Below are 16018 nucleotides of genomic sequence, written 5' to 3'. Positions count from 1 at the left end.
ATAGTGTTCGCTGATAGTGGTTACAGGGAACTCTGTCAAACTGCCCAACTCTGGTGAGTTTTCCTCTTAATGACAGGTAACGAGCAAGGAAGGACCTTTTTGGGGGTTATGACTGCACACACCCCACATCCACCTCAGTTCACAGCATGTGATGCTTGCAGGAGGCTGCCGAGGGGGCACGGTGGGGCAGCACCTGGATTAACAGAGCAGAGGGACGGCTGGACAGAGCGGTTACAGGGGAGCTGGGACTACGGAGGACTGGAGATAAGAGATTTGTTTGCATTTCATTCCCTTGGCAGTATTTATTGCCGTGCTGTGATGCAGCTGGCAATATCCTCATACTGGGCTCAAGGCTCCCGTGGTCTCAGGTAGCTCAGCAAGGGGCTGGGAGGCAACGTGCCCTGCTGCAGCGAGGTGGCCGGGGATGCTCCACAGCTGTTCCCATCGCACTCTGGATACCGACTGGGCTGGGAGCGATGTGTACCTTAGTGGTTATAAAGCCTCTCCCAGGCTCTCCAAACAGCAGCGTGCCCCCCCGCTGTGTTTTACAGCCATGCCCAAGGGAGAGAGGTCTCGCCAAGGACGGACGGTGACGCCATCTCCTCGCCTCTTTGCAGCGATGACACTTCTGTCGCACAGCCAGGGCTGGTCCCAGCCCTGAGACTGGATGCCAAAGGGTTTCCACTGGGAAAAGCGGCTTCCAGAAGCATGTCCCAGTGCTGCAGGGTGCCCCAATTTTGGCTCCTCTTCCCAATACTGACCACAAAGCAGATGCTAAAACCCCACGTGTGTGTACGTAAGTGAAAAGCTCCCAGGCTGTTAGCAGGCAGGGAAGCCACAATTACACATAGAATAATAAATGGAGTGGATTCAGACAGGTTAATCTCCTGCTTCATCCTCTGAAACTACTAATGGTGTCTTGGGGACCTCAGTCTGCAATTAATTGGTGTAAATCAGGAGCAATGTTGGAGCTAATGGAAATTCACTGAGCAAGGGGTGAGCGAAGCCCCGCGAGGCTGGCTCTCATGGAGGATAACCTTGTGGGGAGGGTCAACAGATGGATGGACCCCTCTGCAGGAGGGAGGATGGAGGGATGGACCCCACACTGCCTCGGCACAGGCTGGGCACCTCCACGCTGCAGCTCTGCTGTTTTTCAAAAGTTTCTTTCTTTCTGCTCACCGTGTGACAAACAAATTCCTGCATCCAATACAAAGCAACTTTTTAGCCTTCGTAGTTTACAGAGGAGCACAGAAAAACGTGAGTGCTCCAGATTCCTGTCCTCAAGTAAGTCTAAGAAGAGCCCCAAACCTGCATTTTTATTTAAAAAAAATATCATGGTGAGTCCCAAACCTCGTCCCACCCAAAATATCAGGTGAGTCCCATTGTTTGTCAGAACCACACCTGTGACTTTTGAAATTGACACTAATAATATTTGCACAACGTGGGCTGAATTTAGAGATGCTCTGAAGAGGTAGCTATCTGCCCCTGCTCCTGAGTCCTGCCACTGCCACACAGGGTATTGCCCATGCATAGGAACAAAAGCATCCAAAATCTGTGGTTCCTGGGGGAAACAAGCCCTGTAAAGCACACTGTGCTTTGTTTCTCTTGGAGTTACTGATCCTGACAAGCTGTCCTTGGGGCCAGTTGGGCTCTGGAGCCTGCTCACCATGCTGGTGGAGTCCCTACAAGCTCACAATGGCTGCTCGTGATAAATGCTTGCGTGGTGGCAGCCAGGAAGACAGCTGGGGAACAGGAGCAGAGTTTGTGCAAAAGGTCAGGGACAGCGCAGAAATTCAGATGTTACCGAGAGGCCAACAGAGCCAGTTCAGCCCAGAGCAAATTCTTCCTTCCCTAAATGAGCAAACCTTTAATGTGGAGCAGATGCAGTGACGTCTTCTTTCCTCGCTAGCTGACTCCACCACGCTCAGAGTGAGCCATGCATTGCCTGTCTTTGCAAAAGGTTTTCATGAGGCTCCTGCACAGGTTTGCAGGGTTAGCAACCTGGTACATCAAGCTCTGGTTTTGTTCTGAAAAGAGAAAAGAGTTACCAACCAACTCTAATATTTTTTCCCCTCAAACAACACAAAAGGCTTTGAGCTGTCATCAAAGGGATGATTTTGCTGCTGTTGATGATGTCAGGGAGTTGTGTTTGTGGAGAACGTGGGCCAGTGGGGTAACCGCAATAGGGAATGGCTACGGCTGCAGGGCTGGACCCTGCCCTCACCCTCTGCCTTGGTCCTGGTCACCATTTCCAACAACGGGTCGCTCTGAGTGGTGACAAGCAGGAGCGAGACCCTGAGGCAGACATGAGGAAAACAGCCCCTGCCATTAGCACAGCCTGTGCTAAACAGCTGGGACCCGTGAGGGGAGAACTGCGAGGGGAGATATGTGAGGAAGACCCCTTAGAGAAGGTCCATGGTGCAGCCCTGGTGAGAGGAGATTGGTGATGGGGGACCCATGAGGGGAGACCCCTCAAAAGAGAGCTCTGAGGGGACACCCATGAGGAAGATCCCTTAGAGGAGATCCGTGAGGCAGCTCTGGTGAGAGGAGAATGGTGATGGGGGACCCATGAGGGGAGATTAGCAAGGGGCCAGGGTTGAGGGGAGACCTCTGAGGGGAGACCCATGAGGGAAGATCCCTCAGAAGAGTCCTTTGAGGGGACACCCATGAGGAAAGATCCCTCAGAGGATGTCCGTGAGGCAGCTCTGGTGAGGGGACACCCATGAGGGCAGACCCCTGCAGCAGCTAACAAGGGGGAGACCCACGAGGGGTCCCCACAAGACGGGTGCTGAGACACCCCTCACTGACACCGACTGCTGCCTCCCCCCGGCCGGGAGGGACATCCCCAGAGCCCTGAGAGCCCCTGAGCCGTGACAACCCCATCCCGGCCGGCCCCATCGCGGCGCTGCGGGCGGCTGCACAAGATGGCGCAAGGCGCTGCCCGCCCCCGCCCGCCGGCGGCCCCGCTCCCTCAGCGCCGCCCCTCCGGCCCCCTGCCCGCCCGCCCGCCCGGCGCGGCGGCGTGCTCGCACGGAGGGGAGCTGCTCCGAAATCCGCTTTTTGCCTTTTTCACCCTTTTTTTTTTTTTTTTTTTTTTCTTTCTCCCCCTCTCCTCCCTCCGCTTGAGAAAGGAGGGAGGATCTCCGCCTCGCCTCCCGCCCCGGCTGCTCCCTCCCCGTGGGGCGCAGGGAGGCGAGCCCGCCCGGGATGCCATGGCTCCGCCGGGCTCCGCGCTGCCCGCCTGCCTGCTGGGGCTGCTGCTGCTCGCCTGCCGCGGAGGTAAGGGCTTGGGGAACCGGGAGCCATCCCCACTGATCCATCTATCCGTCTATCCGTCCCCTTTCGGGCAGCGGGGCCACCCCACGCGCAGCCCCGACCCAAAACCCTGCTTGGGGTCCCAACCCACTGGGTCCCAACCCGGTGGGGCCAAGCCTCGGGCTCCGAAAGCTCCGGGTGGTGAAGCGTGGAGGTGCCCCACAGCCCCTCGTCACCCGTGGCATCCCCCTGTGGGATGGGGTCACCCCTGCTGGAAGCTGCCCCGGGTGGGTGAGGTGTTGGTGGGTGACGGTGGCGGCTGTGGGGACCGCGCTGCCTTCAGCCACCAGGCAGGGACGCGGAGGTTGTGTGGGGTTGGCCTGGCTTTGGGTCCGTGCTTGGAGAGCCCACACGAAGCCATTGGAGACGGTGCCCGCTTGGATGAGCCGCCTTGAGCAGCGGGAGGTGGTGGCTGCCCAAGGGATTTTGGGCTGCGAGCTGCCAAACCTCCAAGCATCGAGCTCTCACGTAACGCCCGGCTCCGCTCCTTCAGCCCCAACCTGTGGTGACACCATCCACCGGACCAAGGCTGAGCTACAAAACCATCAAAGGGGATTTTTTTTCCCCCAGATCTACCAGCCCTGCTGATAAATCGCCGTGTTTTCGCCCTGCTTAAGTACAGGGCTGATCGGAGAGGGATGCTGAGGCAGCCGCTGTGCTGTAGCGAAATATTCCCGTGCCTCCTGCTCTCTCTCCGCTTAGCAGCCTGATAAAGAAAAGCAGGAATTGTTTTAAAACCCTACGAGCAGCCCAGCAGGGTCAGAAGGAGGAAAGTGTGCGTGAGATTAATGAATCGGGAGGTTTGCTGCCTGCTACGAGGGGGGTTTAAGGAACGGGGCTGGGGGCTCTTCCCATAATAAACCTCGCCACGTGCTGCGTGGCAGCTGGTGAAACTCGGGGAATAGAAGTTGGCCAGGGATTGCTCTGCTTTTTTTTTTGGGGGGGGGGAAAGGTGGGGAGAAGGAGGTTTGGAAAGCAAAACTTGGATGAGCTGAGTGCGTGCCTGCTGCTGTGGGAACTGCCCCGCGTGCTCCTTCACGCTGCCGCTGGGCAAGGCAGCGGCTGCGGGCTCGGGGGGTGTTTCTCTGGCCCTGCTGCCGACCCGCTTGGCTCAGCTTGGAAAGTTTTTCTGCTCTGAGGTTTCCCCCCCTGCCCTCGATGGGTTTATTCACCGTAGGTGCGGTTAGCGGCAGCGTAACGGTGTCTGTGGGCTCTGCTGCATTTAATGAAGCCCCCGCGCCGATGTCGGCGCCGGAGCAGGGGACGGATGGGGACGGATAGAGATGGATGCTGTGCTTTGGGGACAGATCCTGTGCTCTGGGGATGGATGGGGACAGATCCTGTGCTCTGGGGACGGGTGCTGTCCCTGTCCATGCAGGATGCTCGCTGCCCTGCTCCTCGGGACGTGGCATTCAGCTCCCACCCGTGCGGCTCTCCCGAAGCACAGGCATGGGAGCTGCTCAGCAGCGAGACACTATTTTCTTTTCTTCTTTTTTTTTTTTTTTTTTTTTTCCCTTTTAATTTCCTGGAGCTCTTTGTTCTGGGTAGTGGACAGCTTTTGTCTGTTATTGCTGAGCCCGGCATTCAAAGGCAGGCACAGGGATACCAGAGGCTCCCGGCTCTGCTCAGTAACAGCCTCGGAATTAAGCGTCGTCATTTATATTTAAGTAGGCTTAACTTCTAAATTATTGAAGCCCTAAGCTTTCACTAATTCCAGCTCTGCGTGGCTCTGTGCTCTTGTTTCTAGATTCAAAAAAAAAAAAAAATAGTAAAAATTAAGATTGCCATCTTCTAACCTGGTATAATACCCCCAATTTTTTTAATTTGTATACCTAGAGGTTATCTGGCGTCGCTTCCCCAGGAAAGCTCAAAGCTGCTGTATGAAATTCAAGCCCGCTTTTGGGCTCTGCCTCTCTTGGGGGGGTTCGACAGGAGGAGCTGGGGGAGCGGTGCCGGGTGCGAGCGTGCCGCCGCCGCGCACGCGTCCGCCGGGGCCACCGCCGCCAAGCTTCCCGCTGGGAGCACTGAAAAGCCGCCCGAAAGAAAGGGAGAGGGGGCAGCTTGGTCCCCTCCCCGTCCTCCCTGCCACCCCCCGGCACGGGGACTTGAAAATCCTGAGCTAATCACGTCGCTCCTCTTCTGATGACCTGTTAGGCTCTGCGCTGGCACGGCACGAGATCCCGTGCTCGTTTAAGAGGTGGCGGTGGCAGGGGGTCCCCGGTCCCGGTGACAGCCCAGGTCCCCCTCCCTTCTTTCCTGCTCCAGCCTGGTTTTAGCCAAGCATCCCGGTGCAACCAGCCTGCCCTGGGCCAGCGTGGAGCAGCTCAGCAGCAGAATCTTTGGGCAGAGAGCTGCAAAACCGCTCTCACGGCGTGCGTGCAGACGAGGAAACCTCTCGCCTTCCCTTCTGCCTGCGTGAACTTTCTGTGGCTTCCCTCCTCCTGCGGGGCTGTGTCACGGTGCTGGAGCAGAGCTCACGCTTCATTCCCTAGCCTGTGACAGGGCTGAGGCAGAAGATGCTTTCCTCCGTGCCCCCTTCCCCCAGCCTTTATTTCTTCGTGCTTTGCGCCCCTGGGCTTCTGCCCCCGGATATTGTCCTTTTATTTGACCTGACCAAACAACGCAGGAGCCCCCCTCTGCAGATCAGGAATCGCCATCTACATCAATAACGTCGGGCAGGAACAGGAATAGTCCGTCCAAAATTACTTTGAAATCACAAACTTATTTGAACTTTCCTGGAGCTTTTAGTTTTACAGAGTTTCGAAACCAATAAATCACGTAGCAGGGCTCATGAAAACCTACCCGGGTCCGCTTATCCAAAAGAATATGCAACATTTTGCTTTTGCAAGAAAATAAAAATAATTGTTTACACATGTTCAGGAGTCGTTGGCGAGCATATAAAACGGACGGTTAAGGAGGCGAACATGTCAATAATTGCACTTTAAGAGAAAAGAGAGGCAAGCGGGCGAGCGCACCGCGCTGGCCTCGCTCTTATCTCCGATGTCGCTGCTGCGTCGCGCCCTCTGCTCGAGAGGAGCCCGGTCCCTTAACAACAACCCAGCCCCGCTCCCGCGGTGGAAATTTAAAACCCGAGTTTTAAGGCAGAGTCGGGGATTTGCTGCCCTTTTATTGTTTTTTTGGGCACGTGGTGAAGCTCGCCGCGAGCCGGGAGGACGCGGGCTGCGGCGGGTGGCGTGCAAAGATGCTGTCGCACGAGGATCTTTGCCTCTTGAAACCCAGATGTGCAGGAAACGGGAGAGAAGTGCGAAGGGGATGGCTCTGGTTTTGGAGCTAGCAGGTTTTTGCTTCTGGTTTTGAAGCTAGCTGCCTGGGGAAGGCTCTGGTTTTGGAGCTGGCAGGGACCTGTGCTTCCGAGTCGCAGGACGGGAGGTGACGGGGCAGAGGGAAAGGCAAGCGAAGGGAGGGAGCTGGGAGCCTTGGAATCCCTTGGCTGAGAGTTTCAAAGATTTTAACGTGCACAGAAACTCTTCTTCCTCCAGAAGGACCTTGCCTTTCCTTCCCTTGCTCACCAGGCAGTCCTGCCCCCAGCACTCAAGCCGAATTTCCAGGGCGATGTGATTTTTGGCTGCGGGGCGCCAGCCCTGCACACAGCATTTCCCTTCTCGGCCACTTTTTTGGCCATCCTGGCGCACGCGGCGCTTTCCTGCTCCGTATTTGTGTCGCTGATGCCCTTTGCGGTGAGGCTGTGATCTGGTCAGGGCTGCGAAGCACGTGGGGAATGCAAACAACAACGCGTCCTACGTTGGGGCTGCTGCCCCGCTGCCTCGCCGTGCACGGAGCTACCGTGGGCAATTCCGTCAGAAAATGCTCCGTGCCCTTTGCAGCCTCACCGACGGGTTTCTCCCGGCTTGATTTAGGGCCGGGGGAGCCCACGAGGGCTCGCAGCTCGTCCTGGAAAGGGGTCTTTGTGCTGGGAAGGCTTCCTGCTTCCGCGCCGTGTTTAACGAGCGACCTCCTGGGATTTGCCCGGTCTGGTCTCAAACATCTGAAAATTATTTGGGGCCGTTTCTCTGCCTCTTCGGGCTGCGTTTGTTAAAACCTCGGCATCAGGTGGCCGAGAGGGAGGTTGTCCTCACAGAGCCCCCTGCAATCCCCTCGCGAGTGGATGTGGTTTCTGCGCCCTGATGGACAAATCGCTCCGTATAACCCCTGTCCGAAAGGAAAGGGACTAAAATAATCGGAGCTAGAAAACTTTTTCTATCATTTTTCTGGATGCCCTAAAGAGCCAATTCGCGCTTCTCTGCAGTGCTCTTCTCCTTTAGGGTCTGGGTCAGCCTGGAGGAGATTTCGGGCTGCTTCCTTGTGCTTTTGATTGCAGCAGGACCTTGGTGGAGGCCGGGCTTGCCGGCGGCTCGCTGCTGATTTATGCCGCGTGACGCTGGGAACAAACACGGTAAATCAGGAGAGGGCGAGCACGACCCCGCTGCCCGCCAGAGGCCGCTTGCAGGAGGATGTCGGGGTGATGCGAGAGGAGCTGGGGCTGCTGGCGGCTCCTCGCCGAGCTGGGACGGGCAGCGAGGGCCTGGCTGCTCCCACCACGTCCTGTTTTAATGACCCACGTGCTGCTGGGGCTGAGGGGTGCAGGAGGACGAGCCCGGGTCCTGCTCGAGCTCTTTGTGACGGTGAGATCGCTGCTGTGTTTGCAGGAGACCAGGACGGGGAAGCCAAAACCGAATGGGAAAGGGCAATGCTAGGCTATGAGCAAGTTCTTTTGAAGCTTTGAACGTGAATCACAGTGTCAAGTAAAAAATAATTAAACTTTTTTTTTTTTTTTTTTTTAAATGTACTTCAAAGTGTCTTTTAAGCTTCCCATTAATTCCAAGTTCTTTCTCTCAGCGCTAAATAAATCTCTCGGTTCAAAAGCCCAAGTGCTAATTGGTTTCTCTGAGTATGCCTGTCTGCGTGATCAATAGGGGCAGGAGTTTTTGTTAAATATTTGCACGTATAGCCTCACACTGTACTGCTCGGGGAGATGGTAAATGTTTCTCCAAAGGAGACTTGTAGGATGAGGATCCCAATAATTTTCTCGTGGCCTTTCTGTCACGGCTCATAACGCTTCCTCCCTCCGTCCTGCTGCAGAAGTGAAGCAATTTTCCTTCGTGCGCAGCCTGAGAGGAGCTGATCCTGTCCCTGCGTGGCACCCCTGTGCCGGGCAGGCGGTGCTGGGAGCCTCAAAGCCTTCCTGGAGGTGCCTGGGACGTTGTGTGGGGTGAGGCAGGTTTGGGTACACAGCCGGGGCTCCTCGTGCCACTGTGAGCGCACATGGCCTCAGTGGTTTCCTCTCCCTCGCAATGAATTGTGCTTTTACTGTTTCCATGTGCCACTGACTTCCAATTTCATCGTTTCTGCTAGCTGCAATCAGATATTTGTGCTCAGCCACCGTCCCCGTCCCTTTGACCCTCATCATCCCACAGAGGCAGGGATCTGCGTTTGGGGTCCGTCTTGGGGACCTGGAGCCCCACGGTGCCAGTCTTGGGAGGCCAAACCTCAGTGTCCCTGTTCGAAACCCAGTCCTTGAAAACCATTTTTGGTGTGAGTAATCCCAGGCAGTGGCACTTCCCAGCGTGGTTAGGGCCAAAGGGCTGCAGGGAGATGTTTAGGAAGGGAGAAGGAACCTGTAAGGCGCCCAGTTCCTACTGTGCCTTGCACCCCGTTTTCTCCAGAGCAGCTGTGCACAGACCATAGGTTGGGGGGTTTGTGGGCCAGTTTCCTATTCCTCTTCCTCCTGGTGCATAGCACTGGGTGATGCAGCATCCCAGAGCCTCAATTTTTCTCTTTTTTGAGGAAAATTTCCAGGAACGTGACGCCGCACCCTGCAAACTTTGCAGAGTGGGACACCGAGGCCCTTGAGGACCAAAGCGGAGATGTCCAAGGCAATTTAGGATCTATCTGCTTCATGATGCAACGTAGGGTGTGCAAAGTGCCGGGGAAAAGCTTTAGGACTTTCGAAGGGTCCTCCCCGTGTCCTTCAGCATCGAACTGTCTGGGAAGAGGAGAAACTTGGCCCGGAGTTGGGGTGGGAAGCCCGTGCCGGGCGCGTGTCGGAGGGCCCCGCTCCTAATTACGAGCGGCGGCGCTTCTGCTGCTCCAGCAGCCCGGAGTTCGGATGCAGAGCGACTGTTTATGGAGGTAAACATGATTAGCTCCAATCACGGGCCCTAATGACGGTTATTATAATGACAGCGATTGTGGGGAGGGCGTGTAATTATGTTGATTCTTCCTTTTATCGTACATCTAATAATAAGCTATTTTATCTAAGAGTCCAGGGGAGCGGGGGAAAAGACGGGGCATTTAACTCATTAGGGGTTTTCCCTGATTGCCTGATCGGTTAAATCCTGAAATCTGCTCAATTGTATCGAGGCAGAAGCCCCCCTGGGCTCTGCGGAGAGGCAGGAGGTGAGGGCCCTTACCCTGCCAACAGGGCCCCCGCACGGTGGGTGCTGTCGAGGTTCTGGCCACTATGCAGAAAAATGCGGAGCATTCGTCTAATTCCTTAATTTTTACCCCAAAACAAGAGCAATTGGTGGGTTTGTGCTGGCCGCAGTGTACCTTGCAGAGAGGACCCCAGTGCTATCCCATAAAAAAAAAACCTGAAGTCACATTGAGCGATGGATCACCGAGCTGGCTGGAGCTCGCCTGACATTTTAAGGCTAAAATGGGTTAAAAAACGTGTGCCGGAGGTGTCCATCACCACGCAGGGTTTGCTCGTTCCCTGCACAGGCTCATACCTTGGCAGCACCTCTGACCCGCCGAGCGCTGCCCCGGCCTCCTTTGTCTGCTCCGTCCATCTGCCCCGGCTCAGGTTGCACCCGGTGTTTATCCCCCGTAATCCAATTTAAGTTGCCGTAGAAAGCGATGGGGGTTTATGGAAAGAAAGGAAAAAAATCTCACCGGGTTTGCTGAGCCAAAAAGACAGGCTTTTTTTTAATTTATTTTTTTTTTCCTTTTAGGCTAACTGGCTCCTCTCACCCCTCTTATTTCCACTGTGCTTTCCCCCGTTACCCCAAGGCCGTGCTGTGGCTGCTGCTTGCCCAAAGACCTTGCCCACGTGCACCCCAGGTCCTCCAGCAGCCCAATTCCTCCCAAGTTGGTCCCCTGGAGCCCGTGGATGAGGGAGAAGCTTTACCACAGGGCACAACCTCTGGAAGCCTCCACCCGTGGGTGGCTGTAGCACAGGAGAGCAGCTTTGGAGAGGCATTTTGGGGGTTCATCTGAAATCCTACTTTCCTTACTCTCCTGGAATTTTCTCTCTGTTGCTCATTTTGATTAAAAAAATCGCCTCCATCCCTGCGTTCACACCCTGTGGATGTTTGTATGGCTCCTGTTACTCGGTCGCTTTTTTGCCTTCCGTGTCAGCGTGCGTTTTGGGCTAATCTTTAAATAACAGCTCCCTTTCCATCGTCTTCTGTGGTGCCTAATTATGCCTGTATGGCAAATTATACCCTAAAAAGGTGCGCTGGACCAGGTGAAGCATAACACGCCACGGTGTTTAAGCATTTTGTTGGCGAAAGAAGAAAATCAGTGCGTATCTGTGTGATGGGAGGCGAGGCTTTGCCCATTATTGGTACAGATCCTGCAATAACTGAGATTTCGAGGGCAAAGCCTCGGGAGGCAAGACATTCCCAAGGGTTTCTGTCATTCCAAAATGTTTTCCCCATCATCACCCTTAGCAGTTGGCCCTTGCTTGGTCTTGTGGACGTGCTGCTGACTCTTTCCTTCTCTCTCCTCCCTGCCTTTTAGATTTTGGCCGTTCCTCCGAGCTGGCGTTCGTGGTGGAGCCCAGCGACGACGTGGCGGTGCAGGAGCAGCCCTTGCTCCTCTACTGCCAGGTGGAGGGCATCCAGCCCATCACCATCACCTGGCGGAAGAACGGCGCCGTGATCGTGGACAGCGAGAACGCCTTCGTGCTGGCCAACGGCTCGCTCTACGTCTCCCGCTTCCAAAGGATCCGTGGGGACGGCTCCTCGGACGAAGGCGAGTACGACTGCGTGGCGCAGAACCACTACGGGCTGGTGGTGAGCAGGAAAGCCAGGATCCAGGCAGCCAGTAAGTATGGGTTTCATCCTAGCTGCACCTCCTGGGGTAGCTCTGCTACGGTGCTGCGTGCTCGGGGAGGGAGGCTTGAAGAGGGGAAGAGAAAGAAGAGCAGGGAGGCGGCGCGGGGATCTGGCGTCTAATCTCTGCGGTTGTCCAGCTGTGGAAGAAGAGCTAATCAGCCTTCTCGGGGGGAGAAAACGAAAAGGCAGCTTCCAGCAGTAAATCTGTCTCGGAGGGGTGAGTTACGGTAAAGTCATGGAGTGAAATAAGCTATGGTCCGTGGCTCTCCTGCGGTAGTTTTGGAAGCCCCTTGGCTCTGCAGCACAGTCGGGCTCTGCTTGGCAGGCAGCACACCCTAAACCTTCAGCAGAGACCTTCTGAAGGTCACGGCTTCTTCCCTTTTGTTATTTAAGACAGGCAGTGTGGAGGCAGCAAGGTCTTATTTACTACCCAGCGTGGCAGTGCCGTCGGGGGCAAGGCTAACAACACCAGACAGATTGTCTGCTGGGGGAGCCTGGAGGAGGAGAGAGATGAAAATGTCAGCGAGGGAATGAAATTTAAAGGTGGGGGAGGAAGAATTACAGGGCTGGCTGCGACTCCAGCCCTGCACAGCGCCCGGCTTAGCCCCTTGCACCTGGAAACGCTGCTGCTTTGGGTCATCTGATGATGATTTCCCCCATGCCAGCTCTGGTTGCAGGGCTGAGTTTGTCCTGGGGCTGGTGGCAGAGCTGAGGAGCTGTGACATGGTGGCTTCTGTCCCTGTGGTGGTGGCCAGCTTTGCCCACAGACTGCCTGCAGGCTGCGGAGGGGCAGCCACCAGCCCTTTTTGCATCGCACCAGAAGTTGCTGCTGGGTTTGATTGATATTCAGCGGGGATGTGGGTGTTCAGCATGGCCCTGAGACCCGGCCAAACGCTGGCTCGTTAAATTAAATTTCACTGAAGTGCTCCCCGACTTGTCTGGGAGGCGACTGCCGCTCTTCTCTGTGTGCAAGCCACTTACACCACTTCCATTGTGCCTGCAAACCACGCCGTGCTTGTTCGGTGCAAAACCTACAGCAAAGTTTGGGGCCAGACCCAGGGTCCCTGGGCTGCAGTCCCCATCCTGGGGGGCCCTTTGGAGCGCGGCGTCCCGCTCCCTGCAGCGCTGGGGCCCGCTGGCAGCCCACCAAGGGAACACTTCAGGCCTTGTGTGCAACAATTCCCGAGCGCGTGAAGTGGCCATCTGCAAACCTAGCTTTTCAGGCGGGTAAGAAATGACATTGTCCGGGAGCCAAGGGCTTTGGGGCCGTGCCAGATTAGCAGCTGGATCCGAAACGTGGCCGTCTTGCGGCGCTAAACCTCGGAGCGCTTTTGGTGAGCGGCTCTGGGGGCTGGCTGATGCACGAGCACAATGCCAGGCTTCTCCGACCCGTGAACAGGAGACAGGAGAGCCAGAGGGGTTACCTTTGGGAGAACGGATTGTCGATAAATACCGCTGCCTCGGCTCCTGCATCAGTGTGTATGGGATGTGCTGCCTGGCCCTGAATAATGTTTCCTTTTGTAGCTTCGTGTGAATCGAATTGAGACTGGGATCGTGCTGAAAACCCTGTGGGTCTGTGCTGGCTTCGGGCTTGGTTTGTTGCCATCCCTATGAAAAGGTTTGGGCGAGGCCAGCGCCAAACACAGGCACCTGGCCCCAACGCCACGTGCACCTGCTGGCAGCGGGACTGGAACAGGGGATGTCGTGGGGTGTGCAATGCACGGCTCTGGTGAGACCCCGCATGTGTGCAAGCAAAGATGAGATCTCCCAAAACCAAACCACAGTTGAACCCTTGAGCTCCCGTGTCTTGGGGTGGTTGCACACAAGTCATAGTGCTTTTCCTTGCCCCAGCTCCAGATAAGGGAGTAAAACAAGGGGAGGAGGTTAATTATCCCCGTTTTAGAGACGAGGGGAACATCACATTGGAGCCGTGGGCTCCAAAACCCGAGCACTGAGCAGAGCAAATACTGGGGTAAAACTTCATCCCGGTGCCGAGCTCTTCTCCCCGAGCCTGACATCGGAACACAAAAGCAGAGGAGAAATAAAAACCTTTCACAAACAACGATCCTGAAAGTTGATCAAGGCCGTGCTACTGCGGAATAAAAGGGATCTGACGGAGCCGAGCCCCTCGAGAGCCCCGCTGCACTTTTCGCTGTCTTCAAAGGCTGTGGGGCTCGTATCACCGTTACAGCCCCTGGCTTCGGGTTATTGCCTGGAATATAATCTGCTCGGCTCCTCGGCTTGGAGGAATGTACATATTTGCATTCAGGAAATGCGGGTTGGGTATCATATATTTTTTTTTTATGTTTCACATGTACTCGGGTGCTGGGTGCGGAGCAGAATTTAACTGGAAGACGATGCTGTGTGTAGGCTCGCCGTGTGTGCACGGGGCAGGCAAATTAGCTCGGCTTTGCAAGGAAGCCACGGGTTTGGCACAATCTGGAAACTGTGGAGCTGCAAAAATGGGCAGTTTTGCCAGAGCAGTAGGTGAGCTGTATGGAGAGGTGGGGAACGGGACAGCCTGTGCTGGCAGTCCCAGCTTCCCCCGCTGCCCTAGGTGAGTCTCGTTGCTCTCCTGCCTCGGTTTCCCCATGGAGCGGGCGCTTCTTAAAGTCTTCCTGCTAGAAATTGGCTTGTGACATTTCCTGAACTGCAGTCCTTTGGAAATATCTGTATTTTGTCATTGGTAATCGAAGATTCTCGGCGGAGGAAGGTGGATCTTGGCTGGTTTGTGGTTTGGCAGGCCAGACGCTAAACACCTTGATGATATTTTTGTGTCCTGTAACCTCCTTTTCAACAAGTGTGCAAGCAGCATGTGCATGACCGAGTCGAGCAGAAGCCCTTGGCACTTCCATCCTCTGCCTGACGTGCTGCCTGGGGCTGTTCCTGTGCCTGTTCGGGCCCTGGTGTGCTGTCAGCAGGCGGTGGAGCGCTGTGTGTTGTTGTGATCCGACCAGGTTACTGAACGCAGACCTTTCCCTGATGGCAGTTTCATAATTTCTCACAACTCTGAGCTGTCTTAATTTAAATCGCTTTGGTAGGCAGCGTCTTCTCAGGTGGCAACTCAGTAAGTACTGCAGTCCGCTCCTTAGGAAGAGGGGCTCCCCAAAATGCAGCCACTTCTCCTCTCCTCACCACCTCTTGCTTGACTCAGCCTTCCTCCACCCCAACTGCTCTTCCTCCTGGCATTTCCAGCCTTTCTGCCAATGCTGTCATTCGACGGAGCCGGCTCCACATCCTCATAAATCACAGCCCGGCCGGTGGAGTCGGCCCCATTGATTCTATCACTCAATAACGAGCAGTTGCCACTAATTGGAAATCCCCATCACACCGGCTCTCGGGTCAGGCTCCGCACGCGTCCGGCCTGAGAGCAGCGATTGTCACCGCTTGATCCGCTGCTATTAAAAAAAAATAAAGGGAGGTAAGTCATTTGTGTGGCTTAGATCCAGAGATATTTCATGAAGCTTGGTGAAACCAAGCCTGCTGGTACCTGAAATACTGCGGGATGTGAGAGTGAGGATGGAGAAGTCAGGGCTGGCAATAAAGGCGCTTTCCTTCTTGTGTCTTGCCACAGGGCACTGCTCCATAGCCCTGCTCGACACCACACATCCCCTGTGCCTGTCACTGCTCCTTTATTCCCTTCTCCTTCCTCATCCTGCCCCAAATCCCATTCCCTCCCAGCACATTTCGAGGCCATCCCTGGCCTCCCCCAGGACAGGGGCTCAGCTCTGCCATCTCCCCGCAGCCCCCATCCCGGGGCTCTCCCTGCAAACACACCAACCCGCACCCCCCAGGCCAAGGGTCTCGAGGCCATTTGGAAAATATCAAAAGGGGGCAGGTCTGCTGAATATGCATGCCTGCGAGTTGTTTTCCCTCGCTAAGCTGCCCGGCGAGGGGAGGAGGTTGGGGATCGCGGGGATTTTAAAGCAGCCGAGATCTTCCCAGCGGTTCAGCTCCTCCGCGCGCAATACATTCAGGGTTTAACCTGCAGCCCCCTTTCCAGGCTCCGGGGTGGTGGGAAGAGCTGCTGAGCCCAAATAATGGCAGCATTTATAAGAGTGTAGAGACAAGAAGGAAGTCTAAAAGGATTAGGGAGAGACAAAGGGGGCTGATTATTTTATGGGTCACAATACAAGGCATTAGAGCGAGATCACAAAGGGATGTAATTACAAAAGAAGGCCATACTGGGGGGATCAAACCGGGATTAGAGTGGGAAATGTTTTTACACAGTTTTGTTCCACTCATTATGAAGTTAGCATTTGAAATTAAGGTTTTAAAAAAGGTGGCACCGGAGTTGTCCCCGAGGTATTTCCTGGGCAGTGCCACTGTTCGGATGTGGGCTCCCAGCTCCCACCGCCAAGTCACGCCGCCAGCGCCCGGCGTTTGCTGCTGGTTGCTCCTGCACGCACAGCACCTGGACAAACAGCACGGCCCTGCCCCGTGCTCCTGCTTCCACCGAGGGAACCCCTTTCCACAGCTGGCAACGGGGTGGGTTTGTGAGGACAGGTCCCAGCGGCGCCAGGCACGTGCTGGAGGTAAAGGGATGCTTCGGAGGTGCTGCTCTGGAGCTGTGCTCGTGTCACTCCCAGGATCTCAGGGCTGATGTTCACTTGCACTTTGTTGCA

At 55.5% G+C, this 16018-nt stretch overlaps 1 protein-coding gene across 1 annotated transcript in view; it reads left to right on the top strand.

Annotated features, from left to right (window-relative positions):
- Positions 1–3212: 3212 nt before the first annotated feature.
- Positions 3213–16018, top strand: part of IGDCC3 (immunoglobulin superfamily DCC subclass member 3) — a gene marked incomplete at both ends in the record, with an annotated part of 79166 nt that continues 66360 nt past the window's right edge. Inside the window, 2 exons of the mRNA XM_084293547.1 lie at positions 3213–3279; positions 11077–11382. Of these exons, the coding sequence (XP_084149673.1) occupies positions 3213–3279; positions 11077–11382 (373 nt within the window). The remainder of the gene's footprint in view (positions 3280–11076; positions 11383–16018) is intronic.

The sequence above is a fragment of the Netta rufina genome (assembly GCF_964035555.1).
Source record: "Netta rufina genome assembly, chromosome: 11".
In the NCBI taxonomy this organism is placed as follows: domain Eukaryota; kingdom Metazoa; phylum Chordata; class Aves; order Anseriformes; family Anatidae; genus Netta; species Netta rufina.
This window is presented reverse-complemented; position numbering and strand designations above follow the sequence as displayed.